The sequence below is a fragment of the Podarcis liolepis genome (genome assembly GCF_965112155.1).
Source record: "Podarcis liolepis genome assembly, chromosome: 17".
In the NCBI taxonomy this organism is placed as follows: domain Eukaryota; kingdom Metazoa; phylum Chordata; class Lepidosauria; order Squamata; family Lacertidae; genus Podarcis; species Podarcis liolepis.
This window is the reverse complement of record NC_139571.1, coordinates 31701478-31721861: the sequence shown is the minus strand read 5'-3', so window position 1 is coordinate 31721861 and position 20384 is coordinate 31701478. Positions and strand designations below refer to the sequence as shown.

The window sequence follows — 20384 nt, the reverse complement described above, 5'->3', positions numbered from 1 at the left end:
AGCATTTTTTGAAAGACTTCCCATCGAGGACCCAAAAGGCATTGCATACTCAGCTTGCCATAACTTGCTTGAACCTGGCAAGGAAGACGGCAGGAACTGATTCAGAGACAGAATAAAGCTCCCTTTGCATATGAAAGCGTGATTCTGTTCATTGATTCCAATTAGAAACACGAGTGTCTTGCAAATAGAAATGCGAAATCTTCTCTCTTTGCAAAGGGAAATAAAAATAGGTTTGACAGTCTGGTATATATTTTGGTGGCAGCAAAGGTGTAGGAAGAATGGGGGTTGATGGGAACATTAACACGCCAGGAAGTTGTGCTTTTCTCCATAGGCCCTAATTCCATGCAACATATTGATGACTGAAATGTGGAATTTTCCTAACATTCTTTACGGTAGAGATTTGGATATTATTGCAAAAGCCATAGGTTGATACTTTGGCACCACTGCCAAAGCACAACTTCAGCAATGCTTTTGCAGCACATGGAATAATATTATAAACTGGGACCAAAATTGGTATTTAGCTATGGTATGTCAAAATAGGAGAGTTGACCATTGAAATAAAATATTTAGGGAAGGTCTGCTATGCTTGGCATTCCAACACAGTTCTTTCTCAGTGCTATTTTGCTATAATTCTTGGACACATTTTTGTTCTAACGTCTGTAGAAATCTTAAAACCAGGATCTAAATCGGGGTCAGCAAACCTTTTCAGCAGGAGGCGGGTCCACTGTACCTCAGATCTTTATTTGGGGGGCGGACTATATTTTGAAGAGAGAAAAAAATGAACGAATTTCTATGCCCCACAAATGACCCAGAGATTCATTTTAAATAAAAGCACGCATTCTACTCATGTAAAAACACCAGGCAGGCCCCACAAATAACCTGGAGATGCATTTTAAATAAAAGGGCACATTCTACTCATGTAAAAACACGCTGATTCTCGGACCGTCCGCGGGCCGGATTTAGAAGGCTATTGGGCTGGATCCAGCCCCCGGGCCTTAGGTTGCCTTCCCAATGATCTAAATCAATCAGTGACCAGCAGGTCTCATGTGACCAACACAGGCCTCCCATGCAGCCGTCCCAAGCATCCTGTAAAGAGTGTTGCCAGTTGCCCAAGCTGAGCTGAGTACAATTGCAAGGGGGGGGGGAGGAAGAGCCCAGGACATCAACATATAAATCATGAGAAGGTGCATGTGTACATCATGCTCCTCTCAGCCTGCCAGACAGCTGTTTGACAGGCTGGGAGGAACACGTTCTCTTCTGTGCTGGGGTGGAGGGAAATCTGCCCTGGGAGGCTATTGCCATTGGGACCCCTGCTTTTGAAGGCGTTTCCCCTCCTGCTTGGCTATAGCGGAGTTGAAACAGCCATTAACCAGACTCCTTGATACGGATAAAGCAAAACAAATCGTTGTGTTTGAGACTTTGGGCTTGGTAGCTGCAGAATTAGGCTTGGAATTCTAGGAATATCGCACTGGTGTGTGGAGGGTGTTTGTGAAAGAGTGGAGGGAATGATGTTTGTGTGAGATATGTGGAGTGTGTGTGGGCGTGCATGCCTAGAGCACACCACTGGCATGCACCGCCTGCATGCCCATGTAGCCCTTAGGGGCTAAAAGGTTGCCCACTTTGATCTAAGGAGTTTTACATAGAGATCTGCATTAGGGTTACCAGATGTCTCCGGTTCCTGGGAACAGTCCCCGGATATGCAAATCTGTCCCTGGACAAATTCCGTCCCCGGAATGCCCCCAAATTTGCAAATCTGTCCCTGGGAAACATGGCAGTGGCAGCCTCAGCAGCCCGGAGCCAGCCTGTTAGTTTAGTTGGCTCTGGCTGGCTTCAGGAGCTGCCTGCTGCCGTGGTGCCCACCATTTTTCCTGTGCCACGGCAGCGAGCAGCTCCTGAAGCCAGCCAGAGCCAACTGCACTACCAGGCTGGCCCTTCCTGGGCAATGGCCACCAGCCCGTGACTCCCGAGCCTCCCCTGATCTGTCAAAACAAAGGGGGAAGGAGATCAGGGAAGGCTTGGGAGTCACGGGCGTGCTGTGCGCCGTTGCCCAGTTTTTTAAATAACTGTGCATTTATGTTTCACAGGCTGCAAAAGAAGGGCTTTGCACCTTTATACAATATGCATGTGTGCTTGGGCGCAGGGTCTTTTGCCTCACCATCCCCACTACTGACTCCCTGTTGCTACTCAGCTGCAAAAAAAAAAAGTGTCCCCGGATTCATTGACAAAAATCTGGTAACCATAATCTACATGTGCACCGAGAACTTCCAGGACTCCCTCCCCAACCCCCAACCCCCCGGGCCCTATCTCTATTTTCCCCTTCCCCAACCTGCCGCTGAATATCGACAGAGCTTTCGGAGCAGTATTCAGTATTGTATGAGGCGCTGTAGGTGGAGGATACATTAGCTGCTGCCCTGGTATGTACAGTGGTACCTCAGGTTAAGTACTTAATTCGTTCCGGAGGTCCGTTCTTAACCTGAAACTGTTCTTAACCTGAAGCACCACTTTAACTAATGGGGCCTCCTGCTGCCGCCGCACCGCCAGCGCACGATTTCTGTTCTCATCCTGAAGCAAAGTTCTTAACCTGAAGCACTATTTCTGGGTTAGCAGAGTCTATAACCTGAAGCGTATGTAACCTGAAATGTATCTAACCTGAGGTACCACTGTATACATGTAAACGCCCTGAACTGCCTTTATGTCATGCTGCAGAGTCTAAGGTGAGCAGCCTTACTTCTGGGAGTTACAGGAAATCGTCTGCCCGAGGCTCACCGCAATCTGAATATTTTCTGGAAATGTCTCAAAACTTCTACGTTACACATAATTAATTATATCTAGACATATTGGACTAGCGGTGTATTTTTTTTAAAAAAATAATAAAATAAATTGTATTTGGGGCTGATGGGTTTTGCTCTGTGTTCTGAGTTGATGGGACGGGAAACATCAGAATGTGCACTCCACCCTCTTTGGGGGATATCTTGGTTTTTAAAAACAGCATCACGACCCATTACAGTCATCTCCATTTACAGCAGCACCTTTCCGTTAACCTTGCAGCTCTTGGTTAGATGTTTACGAGGGTGGAGTGTACGGCATCAGTTCACCTTCCATTTGTGTGTTGATGTGGCATTTATATTACCTAGGAGTAATTTTTTTTTCTGATTTTTTTTTTCCTTGTATCACCAGTGCACCTATTCCATTCTTCCATCGCTGTGCTCCTGTGAACATTTCCTGCTATGCCAAGTTTGCAGAGGCCCTGATCACCTTTGTCAGTGACAGTAGTGTCTTGCACAGGCTGATTAGTGGAGTAATGACCTGCAGAGAGATTATATTGGGACTTTGCTTGTTATCACTAGGTAATTGTTTTTCTCGTTCTTAGCTATTTCTACAGTACTGCAACAGGAGAATGTGAACATCTTCTGTCCCCACAATGTGGAAATAAAGCATGTTCAGTATTCGCTATTATAGCAGACGATTCCAAATTATATTTCCTACCCAGCAGCTGAATTAAATGTTTTTTTTTAACATGTATGTGCATTTGACTCTCCTTATATGTAACTAATGTGGGGATTTTGACTCAGCTCTGTGTCACTGTCATTGAACCCTCTGCTTTCCTTTAAAACAACCTCCCAAGTGTACAGTATTCATAAGCCTTGGGCTTAAGCTTTGGGTTCAGATTGCTAAGTGAATGTTGATACTTAACCCTTAATATCTTCAGGGACTTGGGTTAAAAGTAGGGCTGATATTTTTATTTTTTTATTTAGTTGATCAGTCTCCCAGTTCAGTGGGAGATCGCCTGAGAACCACATGTAAGGTGCTCCCTCAGAGATCTTGCAAAGCAAAGCAAGAAGTCAATGAAAATATCATTTAAGTAAATGTGAACATTATCATAGCTTTAGTATAGCTGCCCTTTTTGATCGTGATTGCATGAATTGTGGAGCTTGCACTTTAATAAACAAAGGCTATCGATCATTCTTGGAAGAAAAGGCCCATATTTCATAACTCTCCTATTCTCTGTTTCTGAAGCATACCTAACTAACCCTAAAAAAAGAATTAAATGTACCTTATGTTCTAGTCCCATGAATTAAAATGTTATCTGATTCTTTCAAATGAGAACAGAGCTGACACACACACGCCCCCCTCAAAATATAACCTTTTCAGTGACAGTTGAGAGGACACTTGAAGTCATATACCGTATTTTTTGCTCTATAAAACGCACTTTTTCCCTCCTAAAAAGTAAGGGGAAATATGTGTGCGTCTTATGGAATGAATGCAGGCTATGCAGCTATCGCTGAAGCCAGAACAGCAATTCCTCTTGCTGTTCTGGCTTCAGGGATAGCCACACAAAGCCTCTTTAACAACATTTGATTCAGAATATATTTTTTCTTGCTTTCCTCCTCTAAAAACTAGGTGCGTCTTATGGTCGGGTGCGTCTTGTAGAGCGAAAAATACAGTAGATGAAGTCATATAAATGCAACAAAAGGAGAGCACAGACCCAGATGCATATCAGAATGTGTCCTGGGATGTTCATCCAAGTGTAGACGTTCTCTGCCTGCTCTCAATGAGACACAGCCTACTTGAATGGCCATTCTGAAGCACATTCTGGCATGGGTACGGCTGGGTTGGCTTTAGAATGAGGGCAGCACAGTTTTGCTTTCCTTGGCATCACCCTGTAGTCAAATCTGATTGGCTCTAGGATGCTATCGTTTTACATGATCCTCAATTGGCTGAGATTATGTAGCAAAGGAGAAAGTTGTTGTTGTTTTTAATTAAAAAAATGGCACAGAAACAGCAATAGAGGAGAAATGACTGCAATAAAGAGCAGGTTTAGGCAGAATGCTTCTCCCTCTCCTATAAAACTTCACTTTAACTTTAAATGTTCAAGGGTGAACATTCAGTGCAGTTTTAATTAAAACTGGCTTTCAGTGATTGATCAACTACTTACTTGAATAATCGATTAAATAGATTAAAGATTGCAGCCGTGGGTAAAGCCTCTTCTTAATTTTGTGCAGAGTTGGAAAAAAACAATACAGTGGTGCCCCGCAAGACGAATGCCTCACAAGACGGAAAACTCGCTAGACGAAAGAGTTTTCCGTTTTGGAGGTGCTTCGCAAAACAAATTTCCTATGGGCTTGCTTTGCAAGACGAAAATGTCTTGCGAGTTCCTGCTGGCTTTTTTTCCTTCCCCCCTTTTTCTAAGCCGCTAAGCCGCTTATCAGCTGATCTGATAAGCCGCTAAAAGCCGCTAATCCGCTAATCCGTCAATGGGCTTGCTTCGCAAGACGAAAAAACCGCTAGATGAAGAGAATCACAGAACGGATTCTTTTCGTCTTGCGAGGCACCACTGTATTTGCATTATTACGTGACACTGGAGTTTTGGTATGAATTAACCCAGACAGAAGCCAGCAACAACAATTCCAGTCTTAATCCTTTGCCAAAACATCTTGCATGGTATCCAGTGGTGCCCATTTGTCTGCTGATGAGACTTCTGCTTGTGAAATAGGACCTCTCATTCCACCTGCAGTCCCCTCAAATCTGCTTCAGAAAGTTGTGAGACCCTCTGAAGCAGATGGAGGACTTGCCAGAGAGGTAAAAGAAGAAGAAATCCTGTCACGCAAGCAGAATTTCACCTACAGCTCCTAATTATTAATACTAAAGTAAAGTTTCTGTTTAAACATATACTAATCTGATGACGGAATAGAATAGAAAAAGCCGATGGAAGACTCCATTGATTAAAAATGGAAACCAAACTGGCCCAGCTGTTCTATACCCCCACAGGGGGGGAAATGATTACATCAGTTATTGGTTATTGATTATATCAAGGCCTGTTACAATAGGATTAATAGACAATTAAAATAACCGCGAAGCACTAGCATGTTAAACTCATCACTTTGGGAGGAATAGTGGAAATGTAGACCTCTGAAACTTGGTAACTAAGTTAAATTGATTTTGCATGATTGTTGCCAAGTTACGGTCAGTGTAGCTGATTTTTACTTAAAAGCCTTCACATTTCATGCAGCAATGAATATTCCAAATGTCGGTGAATGCTGGCATGCATGTGTGAATGTTGACAATCCCGGTTGAAGTTACTAAATGTCTGAAAACAAGATAGGCATTTCCCCATTTTATCAGTATTCACTGGCGTATGTTCTGAGTCACATTTAAGTGATTGTCAGCATTCACCTGTTCTTCTGTGTTTTTGGATACTTGCTAATTTTGGGCTTTCGCTATAGTATACCTTTACATTTGCACACACATAAACAAACTTTGTTTGTTTGATGTGAATGACCAACCAGGTTCCTTTCAGGAACAGTGGCCACCTCCCAAATTATACCTGCAGCCTGGAAGCCATTGAAGCTCTTCATGTTTTTCCAAGGCAGTGTAGTTTGTAGGAGAAACTCGCCCATGATGGCATTATGATACTAAGTGCCAAGAGACGAGACCTTCATGTTCCAAATCAACAAAGACCTAGACAAGTAGAAGATTGACAGTGAAAAGATCTTATTTAATGACCTCTCCTGAAAAACGCAGCTCAAGCATAAAGTAGCATGTGGTTCTTATCACAATCTTGACATCTTAATTCATACTTGTCATAATAATTGTGCTTTTTGAGCATGTGTGTGTCTGCATGCAACTTTTTGGGTTGTGCTCAACATGAGTTGTGCGGTATTTTTGCAACTCATGATAATAAAGTTGCAGTTCTATCATGTCAACATTAGTTCTGTCATTGTATGTGTCTGCATCTCTCTGTTAAATACATATGTCCCATGATGTGTAAATGTTCATATAGGGTTGGTTTGTTTAACTTGCAAATCAGACACTGAGTAGGATAGCTAGTTTATCTTGTACATTTTTGTACAAACAGTTAAAAAGTGAATTCAACTGTATTTGTATTAATAAAGTCTCTTTTTTTGTTTTTGCTGTTTCCATTTTAAATAATTACCCTTCTTATTTTCTTTTGTTTTCTGCAGTGCTTTCCATGATTATGATGGTGATAATAAGATACATTTCAAGAGTACTTGTTTGGATTTTAACAATTCTTGTTGTTCTGGGATCACTTGGTAAGTTGCTGAAGCTGGTCGATGATGATGATGTTGATGATGTTGATGATGATGACTGGGTTGCCCTAGCCACTCTGGGCGGCTTCCAACAAATTTAAACACAGCAAGACATCAGACATTAAAAACTTCCCTATATAGGGCTGCCTTCAGATGTTTTCTGAAAGACAGATAGTTGTTTATTTCCTTGGCATCTGATGGAAGGCTGTTCCACAGGGTGGGCGCCACTACCAAGAAGGCCCTCTCTCTGGTTCCCTGTAACCTCACTTCTTGCAGTGAAGGAACCAACTGAGCCCTTAAGCGACAGCAAAGGATTCAGGAGTACTGCCAAGCTACATACCCACTCCTTCAGAGAGAATGTAACCCCATCAACAGCAGGCAACCTCCCATCCATCCGGTCTAGGGAACCACCCACTAACAGCTCCTCAGTCTTATCTGGATTGAGCTCTAGTTTGTGGGCTCTCATCCAATCCATTTCCAAGGCACATTCACTGCCTCTCCTGCAGACGTAACGGAGAAGTAGAGCTGTGTGCCATTGTCATATTGCTGACAACGTCCTCCAAAACTCTGGATGGCCCCACTCAGTGGTTTCACATAGATGTTAAATAACACAGGGGATCAAATTGAGCCCTGAGGAGCTCCACATTGAAGGCTCCATGGGGTTGAAAAGTACTCCGCAAGCAACACCCTCTGGTTGTTGAGCTCCCAAGTAGGACTGGAAGCACCAGAAAGTGATGACACCTATCCCCAACTCAGACAGCTTCTCCGGGCAGATACTATGGTTGATGGTACTGAAAGCCGCGAAGCGTTCGAGGAGAATTAACTAGGACATATTTCCCCTGTCTCTCTCCCAACAAATGCAGGGCGACCAAAGCAGTTTCTGTGCCAAAACTGGGCCTAAACCCCAATTGAAATTGATCTAGAAAATCCCATGTGTTTGTGTGTGGCTTTTTTTAACTAGTGTGGTCCTATGCTGGACACCCTCTATCCAAATGGTCCCTTAGCTATGGGTAACTATCTGCCAGAATCCAGATCACATGCAAGCCTCATTCCCAACGTTGTCATGGACCTCATCCAGCCCCTGCCCTTCCCATGTTGCACAGGAAATCACTGCATGGAGCTTCTACTTGTGTACATTTGAATACGAGTAGAACCCCTTGGAGTGATCAGAATCCCTGATAAAGCAGTGTCCCTGATCACCTGGAAGACTTTACTTGTGTTCAAGTGAAGCCTGTGCAACGCTGGGAAGGTCAGGGACGGAGCCAAGGGTGGGGGTTGCACACAATGGCATTGTTGAAGTGGGGCTTGTGTATGTTCCCTTCCTCTGTCCACACATTGGCATTTGTCTGCTCAGCCAAATGTTGAAGCATGACTTGAGAACAGGCGCATATGTCCTCCTGGGTTGTTCTATGAGCATTGCAAAGATGGGAGTTCATTTTCCTGCCTTTAAAGAGAGACACTGGAGGAGATCAGTAGGGAAGTGATGCTTCCCTTTGTCCTTCTTGCTTCCTTTCAAACCATTCACCTTCTACTTCAGAAACAATTGATTTGCAGCCATTGTTGCACTATTAAAGCTATGCCCATGGGAGCAATATCCATTTGGTTTAAGGATTTATGGGACTGAATGAGGATGCGGCCAATTATTAGGAAGAAAAATAAAGGGACAAAGCATTGGCAATATTTACATTCCACAATTACCTCCCATTGATGATTTCAGGGAATAAGACTTGGCTGAATAGAAAAGTGCAAAAGAAGCAGGCAAGGGAAATATAGCGATACAAGATAAAAAGCAATAAAATTACAAGAGTGTTCTTGGCTGTCTTTGCCCTAATTGTATGGATGCGCTGCATCAATATTGGCAAGAGGCATTTGTGAAAAGCCACCCACAAACAGCAGTTTTCTTCAAGCCAGCAGTTGGAGGAGGAAGCAGATAGCCCTTCCCACCTCAGGATCCTTGGGCAAGATGATTTGGAGATCGGAGAAGAGGGCATTTATTTATAGAGTTTCTGAGTTCTGAGTTTCAGTTTCCGGCAAATAGAATGTGCTCAAAGCAGAATACAAAGGACCAGGGAAAACAATAGTTGAAAGAGTATTAAGCAGTTAAGATGGTTGTCTCCTGTCAAGTTATCATTTCAGCAAAAACAGCATCCACCCAAGGGAACTGAGAAGTTCAGCTGAGGTAAAAAATGTATTTGGGGGGGGGGGCAAATGGATGCTCCATTGATCCCAGCTTAAAAAAAAAGGCCCTCTTAGTTCTCACCAGTGATGAAGGTGGAATGCAAAGCAAGGCCTCAAGAAATAGGGAGAGATCTATGAGCAGGCTTCAGGGAGAGGTGCCAGTTGCGATTCTGGTTCGTGCCGATCATCCTATCCTAGCCTATTGAGTGTCTTAGTTAATAATTCCTGTGTATAACCTTTTTCTTGCCTGGAACTCCCCAGCTTCTAATTACGGAACAGCATCATAGCTGTGGTAAGATGTCTTGTAAAAAGCAAGCCCTCTTTGATCAGTTGTCTTTTGCGATATCAGAATGCCACACCGTCCTGACATTTATGTTGCAGCAGATCAGTTAAGTCTGAGTCTAGCCTGGTAAAGGATGAAACTGGCCATGCTAATTGTGCTCCTTATACGTTATTACACATATGCTGTGAAACTGAAATGATCAATATCTTCTTCTTCGCGAGCACAGGTGGTACAGGAGTATTGTGGTGGTTGTACGCCAAGCAGCGGAAGCCTCCTAGCGATACTCTTACAGTTGATCAGCTTCAAATAGCCAAAGACAATCGTCAGGCCCTTCTGATCTATGCCATTGCAGCTACGGTCTTCACGGTACGTATTTAATAGCTGTGGAGTCAGGGCTCCTTGACACATGCTGCATATCTGTGTAGGCCAGAGCAGGAAGCAAAGTATTCAGCTTCTCGGCTGCAAATGACAGCTTTCTCGTTCATGCAGTAAGCATTTGCAATTCATATGTGCGATGCTGTACACAGGTACGGGCCTTCCCCCCTAGTCCCTGTAGGAAAAAGTGAAGCAACCCTTGTGGAATATCAGGTAGGTTTTCTGTGAGGGAAGAAGGCAGGCAGGCTTGTATGCTGCCTCCCACAGGGCCTGGAACCTGCCACATCAATTAGGACATTGGCTTGTATCCAATATCAATCATACTGAGATTCTGGAATTAATGAAAATTAACGGACACGACCAACAAAGATGCATTCATTTCAATGGATCTTTTCTGAGTAAAAATTAGTTGATGCAACCCGTAGTGCATATGTCCCTCTCATGTCACCCATGTGCCCCTTTCTCACAATTCACGTTATGAGCTCTGTACTTGGTAGGGAAAGTGCACAAAGCCAAGGTTTGCTCCTGCATATTGCCTAATGTGCAACTAAGCACTGAGCAGGGGCGGAGGAAGGGGGGGTGCGGGCCGCCCCGGGTGTCCCCACTGAGGGGGTGTGTGTGACAAAATGCCGGGTAGCACTCACCGCGGGGCCTGCAGCATGCCCAAGCCACATGTCTCTCCTGGGAGTGACGCAGTGGCTTGGGCGCACGCAGGCTCCACGCTGCCCAAATGGTCTGCCCGCTGCCTCCCCCCCCCAGCTGTAGGGCTGCTGAGTGGGAGGAGGCAGGCAGACTCTGGCGGCCCCAGAGGCTTGCCTCGCCCTGCCCCTATGGGCGCACCGCCCCAGGCGCCCAAGCAGCTTCCTCCGCCGCTGGCACTAAGATCTTATATGAACCAGCCCATAGAAATCCATTGACAGCAGTGCAGGTATACCAACATTATGGCTGTTGTTTTCTTTCTCTATGTGTGTGAGTGAGAGGTGGGCAGGTGTCAGTGGTACTGAAGGGTTTTTCTTTTGTTTTTAGCATGAGAAGGATGAGTTTGGAGGCTAGGAGAGGGATATATAAAATAATAAATGCTTAAATTTTCATATGGAGCTAGTGGTAGTGTTCATCTGCATAGTGATGTACAGTGGTACCTCTGGATACGAACGGGATCCGTTCCGGAGCCCTGTTTGCATCTAGAAGCAAACGTAACTAGTGACAGCATGTCTGCACGCATGCGCAAGCGGTGAAACCCGGAAATCACGCACTCCGTTACTTCCGGTTTGCCGCGGAGCGCAACCCGAAGCGCATTCAACCCGAGGTATGACTGTAAGCTTTGCTCTTAAACCAGAAATGTAAGGAAGTGGAAGTATAGTGAAATATCCTTGGTTGGTAACACACTTCAGTAAGTTACCACTTTTTGAAATACTGGTGGGCAGCAAAAGGGCTGCATCAGTTGGTGGGCAGGCTCAGGTTTTTCTGACCAGTTATGTGCTGTGATGCCCATAAATGCACCCATTATTGTTAGTAGGTGGCTCATGAAGTCAGGATGACATCATACATTTTGTAATGAAGACTAAGGCTAGGAACATTACATATAAAATTAAATTTCGGAGCTGTGGGTGAGAATTTTGAGTCTTGTCGCAGTAGATAAAATTCAACTAAAACAAGTCTCCTTCCTTTTGCAGGTTATCTTACTGTTGATAATGTTAGTTATGCGCAAGCGAGTATCTCTCACCATTGCCTTGTTCCACGTGGCTGGCAAGGTCTTCATTCACCTGCCACTACTCGTCTTCCAGCCATTTTGGACGTTTTTTGCCCTCATGCTCTTCTGGATCTATTGGATCGCGGTCTTGCTCTTCCTAGGTACCACAGGTATGTAAATCCCACACAGTTTCATAATTCCTTTCTCCTTCTTTTTGGTAACCTCAGAAAGTGTTAGTGTCGCTCTTCTCTATTGACTGAATCAAATGAAATTCAGCCAAGTAAATGAGTCTGCATTAAAATAAATGAAAACAAAACAAGGCATGAGTACTGTTAAATGCAGCATGGCTGATCTTTATGTATGAGCACATTGAGGCGTAGCTTTGCAGCAGGTGCACATGGATGTTAAAGGCAGGCACTGAACTTTCCTGCTTTGTGTCTGCAGGAAAAGCATTTGAAAACTCCAGCCAATCCTGAATATGACAGCCCTTTTATTTTCTGTGATCTGCAATAGTGAATGCATTTCACCAATATTTAAAATTCTTCACCCTTTGCTGATTTGTTTCTTAGCCCAATTAGAGTGCTGATTTTAGCTTTTAAGCCCCCGAACAGTGCACTCCTTGAATAGCTGAAGGATTGTCTCTTCTTATACGTACCTGCCTAATCAGGGGTGAGGAGCTGGTTCTGGCTGGCAGGCCAGATTTCTATCTGCCTCACCTCACCCCCAGACCAAATCTGACAGGTGGGCGGCATGTTTTTGCACACACAGTTTGAAGTCAGAAACTGCTTGAAATCAGAACACCAAGCACCGTGCAACTGGGGGTTGCAAGACCCAACCACCAGCTGACCATGAGCGCTTACACGTTGCTGTGCATGGCGCTTTGCGGACCCAACAATCAGCTGATCGTCAGAGCCTGCAGTGCCCATGCCTTTGCCCAGGCCTCTGATCAGCTGATTGGCGGTTCCTGCAAACCCCCTTTGGCTGATCCGGGTCTTTACCCACTCCAAACCTGACATCATGTATTGTGTAAGGTGTAAGACGTGTGCACGATATATCGTGTGTTGGTGGGGGAGCTTGGTAGGCCTAATGAGACCTACAGGCAGGAGGGACCCCAGCCCAGCTTAGATTAAGTTCAGATTCTTCTGCATTCCCCACTCTGTATGAGTTAGCAGATGGTTACACGGAAGAGGGACATTTCTGCTCTGTGGCATCATCATTCTGAAATGGCCTCCTGAAAGAAGCCCTTTTGGATCCATTATTGCTGGCCTTCTGCCTCGGTAGCTCAGTCAGTCGAGCATGAGACTCTTAATCTCAAGCTCGTGGGTTCAAGTCCCATGTTGGGCAAAAGATTGCCGCATTGCAGGGGGTTGGACTAGATGACCCTATCAAGTCTACAATTCTATGATTCTATGTTGTAAAGGCATAGGGACGTGGGTGGCGCTGTGGGTTAAACCACAGAGCCTAGGACTTGCCGATCAGAAGGTCGGCGGTTTGAATCCCCACAATGGGGTGAGCTCCCGTTGCTTGGTCCCTGCTCCTGCCAACCTAGCAGTTTGAAAGCACGTCAAAGTGCAAGTAGATAAATAGGTACCGCTCTGGCGGGAAGGTAAACGGCGTTTCTGTGCACTGCTCTGGTTTGCCAGAAGCGGCTTAGTCATGCTGGCCACATGACCCGGAAGCTGTACGCCGGCTCCCTAGGCCAGTAAAGCGAGATGAGCGCCACAACCCCAGAGTCGGCCACGACTGGACCTAATGGTCAGGGGTCCCTTTACCTTTACCTTTACCTTTATGTTGTAAAGGCATGGCTCTTCTATAGTGCATGTGGAGGCTATAGGATAATGTAGTGTTTGTACCCTGGCTGCTTTAAGTGTAATTTAGCAAATCTTAATAAGTTACTTGATTTGTCATATTGTGTTGTTTTTTAAAAAAAATAAAATTGAGATATGTTTGCCACCTCTGGAGTTCTTTTTAAGACAGACAGTGTTTTTTTGTTTTTATTTTATTTTTGAAATACCTGTAGAATATACCTCTGCCTCATAAAGCGAGGAGTTGCTCCATGAGCATAATTCTTTTGTTCCGATATTAAACATGTTGTATTGCTGTGGAATGGCTATTTTGAATGCCTTTCTCCCTTGTTCTTTATTTCTGCTTCTAGGTAGCCCTGTCAAAAACGACCAGGGCTTTGTAGAGTTCCAAGTTGCAGGCCCACTGAGGTACATGTGGTGGTATCACGTCGTGGGGTTAGTTTGGATCAGTGAATTCATCCTTGCCTGTCAACAGATGACTGTAGCAGGAGCCGTTGTGACATATTATTTTACAAGGTGAGAGATTCCGGGGCAGTTTAATCACGAGAGGCTGGTTCTCTAAAACCTCAGAAGTAAACAGGGCATGGACAGATGGTGTAATGAGAATATGAAACTCGAAGGCAAAGCCTCCAGTAATGTGCTTGGCTGGTTTTGATCTGTTATAAATGCAGTCTATTCGATTATTCACCTAGGACATAGTTTCTGTGTAAACAGCACCTTGGTCAATATTGGATCTGATACGTCTGCAGTGGCTGTTTAGCATATGACTAGTGTGTGACTATATCAGAGGCGATCAAAGTTCAATACTGCTGGGTGTGGTACTTTGTTTGCTGAGGCCTGTAGGCTAAATATGAAAAAATGCTAAGTACAAAAAATATATACTGTATGTTAGATGAGCAACAGAGAGCACTGTTCCCACCCCACCCCCTGCAGTTATGCTGTTCTGATCTGTATGACCTATGCCATGGGTAGGCAAACTAAGGCCCGGGGGCCAGATCCGGCCCAATTGTCTTCTCAATGCGGCCCGTGGACGGTCTGGGAATCAGCATGTTTTTACATGAGTAGAATGTGTGCTTTTATTTAAAATGCATCTCTGGGTTATTTGTGTGGCATAGGAATTCGTTCATTTTTTTCTTCTTCAAAATATAGTCCGTCCGTCCCCCAAAAGGTCTGAGGGACAGTGGACCGGCCCCCTGCTGAAAAAGTTTGCTGACCCGTGACCCCTGTCAAAACAAGTCTCAAATGAGAGAGGGTGCATTTTGTTAAGAATCACCATTCTTCAGATTATTTCATTTAAGTTAGACAGAAGACTGTTCCCTTCAAGGTTTAAGGGAGTAGTTTCCTGTCTAACGTGAATGAAATTCAGTATTGGAAGGGGGGATTTATTAAATGTGATATTATTTATATTATAAATATAACTCTAAATCAAAAGTTACATTTATTAAAGCACCCAAAGATGATGATGATTATAAATCACTTTGCTTGTAAAACTCAAAGGAAAGAACTATACCAATGTAATATTTCCATTTACAGCAGCTTAAAATGCTGAAAGCACACTAAAACCAATAAACCACTGCTTGCAGATTGAAAGTATTCCCTTAAATGAGGGTATTGACTCTCCTTCCAGTCTCTTCGTGAATTTAGACATCTTCAGGTGTCACCAGAGAGGGCTTTTTTGTTTTTATGAGAACAGTATGTGTCCACTGGCGTCTTCCACAGTCTCTGGCTGTCTTTCTGACAGTCTCTCTCATGTTATGCTCCTCATGCAAGTGGACCACTCCCAAGTGAATAAAATGGATGAAAGTTACATCCTGGGCTCCTGAGGAAACAGGTTACTCATGGTGACTTGGCATGGTTTAATTTCTGTCATATACCTTAAGCCAGGGGTCAGCAAGCTTTTTCAGCAGGGGGGCGGTCCTCTGTCCCTCAGACCTTGTGGGGAGCTCGACTATATTTGGGGGGGGGGTGAACGAATTTCTATGCCCCACAAATAACCCAGAGATACATTTTAAATAAATGGGCACATTCTACTCATGTAAAAGCATGCTGATTCCCAGACCATCCACGGGCCACATTTAGAAGGCGATTGGGCCGGATCTAGCCCTGGGCCTTAGTTTGCCTACCCATGCCTTAAGCTTCTCTCTCTCTTGAAATCGGCCATTGTTCATTTACAGGCCTGTTTGTAAATAACCCAAGTTTTGCATGTTCTTTGCTATTTCTGTCAGGGACTTTTTGTGTGTGTTCGTCACACAAAAACTCTTAAAGCGTAACTCTTAAAGCTATGTTTTTAAGAAATGAATTGCAGTCCTGTCTGAAAGGAGGAGCAAAGAGGCAGAGCAGAGGATAAAGACCGCATGAGATGTTTTAAGCACAGGTGAAAACTAGTGTCCGGTTTGTAGGATTTTTACCCAAGCGTACTAGTGGTTTAATTTGAAGTGGATAGGTTTGTCTTTCATCTAAACCAGTGTTTCCCAAATTTGGGTCTCCAGCTGTTTTTAGACTACACCTCCCAGCATCCCTAGCTAGCAGGACCAGTGGTCAGGGATGATGGGAGTTGTGGTCCAACAACAACTGGAGACCCAAGTTTGGGAAAAACTGATCTAAACTGTTGGTTTATTTTAGCCCCATAATATGTATAACCTGACACTCTGATTGTTTTGGTCTAGATAGCTAAACACACATATCGGTTCTTTGAATCAATTTCACTCCTTCAATAAGATCATGACACACCTGGATCTCCTTTAACAGCCAGATGGAAAATCTCATCTTAATAAATGATGTGCTTCTGTTGTGGATAATCTAAATCACAGTTTCCTGCTACATCTGAATGGGGAAACTGTGGTTTGATCTCAGTTTACTAACCAGGCTCTAAAATCCTGGTTTCAGATCCTGGTTAGCTTGGTTTGTGTCTTTTGATACTTTTACGAAATTGGTGCCATCATTTTGTCTGGCATAGTATATGGAGACGATCGGATCAGTTTTGTGTGAAATCAAAATCTTATTTTCTGCTAATGAAGCAGAACTTCATAGCCATCTCAAAGCCAGCAAGGGGCTGCCATAATGCGATATGTAAAAAATTAATTTGAACAAGAAAACACATGATATCAGTTAACGCTGTAATAGACAAGACATTGGGCTTTATGGACAGAGGTCTTAATGATTGCTGAGACTCACTACAGAACTGCCATTGTAGGGTCCTTCGCATCTCAAGTTGGCCTCTGAGTAACACTGTTGCTACCTGTTTTTGTCTGCTGATGCTATCCGTTGTCACTGTTTTTGTATTTTTTAATTTCTCTCTACAGAGAAAAACGGAATCTGCCATTCACACCTATTCTGGCGTCTGTCAATCGCTTGATCTGTTACCACCTAGGAACTGTGGCTAAAGGGTCTTTCATTATTACCTTAGTGAAGATTCCACGGATGATACTCATGTATATTCATACCCAAGTCAAAGGAAAAGTAAGGGGAACACTTTGCTGTAGAAGTGTGGGCCATTGGTGGAACTGACAGATGAAAAATGTAAATAGAGCATAAGAACAGCCCGGCTGGGTACCCAAAACTGATCTAGTTCAGCATTTTGCTCCCCAAAGTGACAAGCCAGATATACCTCTGGATTAAAAAGGAGAGTTGCCTTCTCTCCCTCATGAGTAGAACAAGCCTTCTGAAGCAAAAGTGGCAAAAACACCTATTTGGGGGTAGTGCAGAAAAGGGGCAAAAAACAGATTCTGTTGGGGCCTGGTTTTTTTTTTATTTAACTAAATGCACATTTAGAAAATGCACATATATCTTTAGAATGTCATTTGGACAATTTAATAGTCAAGATCAGTGTTTCCCAAACTTAGGTCTCCAGCTGTTTTTGGACTCCCATCATCCCTAGCTAGCAGGAGCAGTGATCAGGGATGATGGGAATTGCAGTCCAAAAACGGCTGGAGATCCGAGTTTGGGAAACACTGGTCCAGATGTTGGCGGAAACTCTTGTGCTACCTTTTTAGACTTCTGTAATGATTTAAAGCTCAGCCTGTTCAAAAAGCGGTTGTCAAAAATAAAGGCTGTGTCACAGTATGATGTGGCTGGCCATTTCAGATACAAAGGAGGGATCTCAATGTTCTTGTCAACACGACAGAATTTTCCGGTTGTGGATAAAGAAATGAAGCCAGACTTTTGAGAGCTTTTGGCAAGCTTTCTTCATGACTTTATACAGGAAAGTGGATGGTGAGATTCTTGGCCACTCCAAGAGTCTAGATAATGAGGAGGGTGGGCCCCAAAGCTTGTCCCGTATGATCTGTGGGTTGATTCAGGCATGACCACCAACCACTTTTTCCACTGCACAATTCTTCCTCTGGAGTGATGGTGTCTCAGCATGAACCAGGCTAGACACAGAGAGGGCCATTTCCACAATTGCAGGAATAACTTTTGTCACCACAACTGTGGAAATAGCGGTGAACGTCTCCGTGTACTACCTGGAGTACACTTAAGTTTCTTTGCCTGATTCCATCTTCCACACGATTTCTCTCCCTCATGGCGGGAAAAAGAAGGTTTTTTTGAATGTTTGACTTGGTCTTATGTGACCACCAATTACAGGAGCAATTACAGAGGAAGCATACAGTGGTGCCTCGCAAGACGAAAAGAATCCGTTCTGTGATTCTCCTCGTCTAGCGGTTTTTTCGTCTTGCGAAGCAAGACCATTGACAGATTAGCGGATTAGCGCTATTAGCGGCTTTTAGCGGCTTATCTGCTGATCGGATCAGCTGATAAGCGGCTTAGCGGCTTAGAAAAAGGGGGGGAGGAAAAAAAACCTGCAGGAACTCGCAAGACATTGTCGTCTTGCGAAGCCACCCCATAGGAAATTCGTTTTGCGAAGCACCTCCAAAACGGAAAACTCTTTCGTCTAGCGAGTTTTCCGTCTTGCGAGGCATTCGTCTTGCGGGGCACCACTGTATGTGTAAATTGAGACTTGTATATGAAACTACTTACCATTTAGATACCAACCCACGCCCTAACACTTAATGCAATTAAATGTTCTCTCTGATTATTATTTCCGTCTTGTTGTTGCTGTTCTCCCCATCTTAGGAAAATGCCTGCGCTAGATGTATGTTGAAAGCCTGCATTTGCTGCCTTTGGTGTTTAGAAAAGTGCCTGACTTACCTAAATCAGGTAAGAATTTATATTTCCCTGGCATTCCTTTTCAAAGGCTGGAAAGTTTAACTTCAACCTTCTAGCAATCGGCTCTAAACTGAAAGATGCTGAATGGTATATGTTAACGTTTGAATGCAGTTACGGACTTCAAGAATCTCTGCTGAAATTAAAGTGCGTTGTAGTCTCTCAGAGGTTCCTTGGCTGTGAAGAAGAACAAGTCTAATGTTTTGGAGGAGAAACCATCATGAAACTGTTGCCTATGAGCTAAAGCACATTTTGTGCAACGGTTAAATATGGGTCTATTACAGTGTGTACGCCTTGCAATAAGAGTGAAAATCTTAAAACACCGGGCATTTTAGAAAGTGAGCATTTGCGGATTGTCCTCATTTGCAGGACACCCACAATGAATTGCAGTGGACAAACTATATCATACACAAGTTTCCTTTGATAGAAACATGGAGGTGGGAGGGTGTTTAATGGACAGTTTAATGGTGAACCTGGCATGTTGCGTCCTGTTCTATGTGCAGGAAGGGCCAGATAATAACCCCCCCTCCCCAGATTATCTAGATTATCTTTTTGGTCTGTTCATCAGATCTTGCACAGACCTTCACTGTTTGCTATGATGGTGACTAAGTGAAGGGTTGTATCCGTCAAAAACTCACGTTAATGTCTATGAAGGTCTTAGATGTCGGGTGTGGAAGAGTGGAAGAGAACCTAACCAATGGCATTCTGCCTCTCTTTCCCCAGAATGCATATACAGCCACAGCTATCAACAGCACCAACTTCTGCACCTCAGCAAAGGATGCCTTTGTGATACTAGTGGAGAACGCTCTGCGAGTGGCTGCCATAAACACAGTGGGAGACTTCATGCTCTTTCTAGGAAAGGTAGGGCTGTGCGAAAAATGGAAGTTCTCCTCAAACAGTCTCTTTCTCTTGCACACTGCTGGGCAGTGTGTACTCTGTGCCCAGAGGGTAACACTGGTAATTGCTTGTAAGCAGAGTTCTCCTTTCCCTCTTGCCTACCAGAGTAATATTCAAGGTGGTTAACAACAAACAACAGTGAAACAAATCATCACCAATCAAACAATTAAAATCCAGAAAGAGAAACACCATGCAGTTGCTCAGTCGAGCCCAAAGTGGGGGGGAAGAAATTCTGATAATTCTGACGGGGGGTGGGCAGTTAATTGCAGACTGAGATTCTTAGGAAGCTGAATTCTTCACCTGAGACCACATCCTGTACTTTTGCAGAATCATGGCATTCGCCCAACCCAGCTGCTGTTCTTATGCTTTCACTTTCCTCTTGGAAGATAAACCAAAGGATGAGCCAATCTGACCACTTCAGTGGATGTAGCTAGGAGGAACTAGCCAGGATGAATGACTATAGGAATGCAGGCATTATCCATGTTGAGGAGTAAAAAGGAGCTTTTATTTTTCTAAATATTTGAAAGCTTATGATTTGGCCCTTGACTCCAAGACGTCTCTTTCTGAAGTCCCAGATGGTTCAGTTTTGATCTCAACTTTTGCTGCTAGGTAACCCACGAACAAACCGTATTTTTTTTTCCCTGTTTCAAAGCACGTTTTCTTTGACTGCAGTGCTCTTTGCACCAGTCTTCAAAGACAAATATGTCTACCGCCACCTCATGGCATCAGGGTCCTGCTTATGAATTCCTTCCCTCCTGCTCTTTGTGCATTAATTCATACTGCAACCAACCCAACTTCCAAGCGGAGACTTTGTAATCCCCCAAATAAACAAATCAATAAGTCGCGGTAGGAGTGAGCGCATAATTAGATATAATGGCCTTAGGGAGACTGGAGTGCACAGAGAGGTTTGCTTAGAATGGATTTGACATGTACCATGAAGGTCTCCC

At 44.0% G+C, this 20384-nt stretch overlaps 2 protein-coding genes across 3 annotated transcripts in view; both read left to right on the top strand.

The window, feature by feature from the left end:
- Window positions 1–20384, top strand: part of LOC310696250 (uncharacterized protein) — a 960839-nt gene that overhangs the window by 694502 nt on the left and 245953 nt on the right. The gene's annotated exons all lie outside the window — the stretch shown is intronic.
- SLC44A1 (solute carrier family 44 member 1) overlaps window positions 1–20384 on the top strand; it is an 86432-nt gene that overhangs the window by 52588 nt on the left and 13460 nt on the right. For both annotated transcript variants that reach the window (XM_083481463.1, XM_083481464.1), the window contains exons 6-13: window positions 3178–3347; window positions 6963–7052; window positions 9737–9876; window positions 11559–11745; window positions 13731–13896; window positions 16683–16839; window positions 18451–18534; window positions 19264–19401. In XM_083481463.1, coding sequence (XP_083337589.1) covers window positions 3178–3347; window positions 6963–7052; window positions 9737–9876; window positions 11559–11745; window positions 13731–13896; window positions 16683–16839; window positions 18451–18534; window positions 19264–19401 — 1132 coding nt within the window. The remainder of the gene's footprint in view (window positions 1–3177; window positions 3348–6962; window positions 7053–9736; window positions 9877–11558; window positions 11746–13730; window positions 13897–16682; window positions 16840–18450; window positions 18535–19263; window positions 19402–20384) is intronic.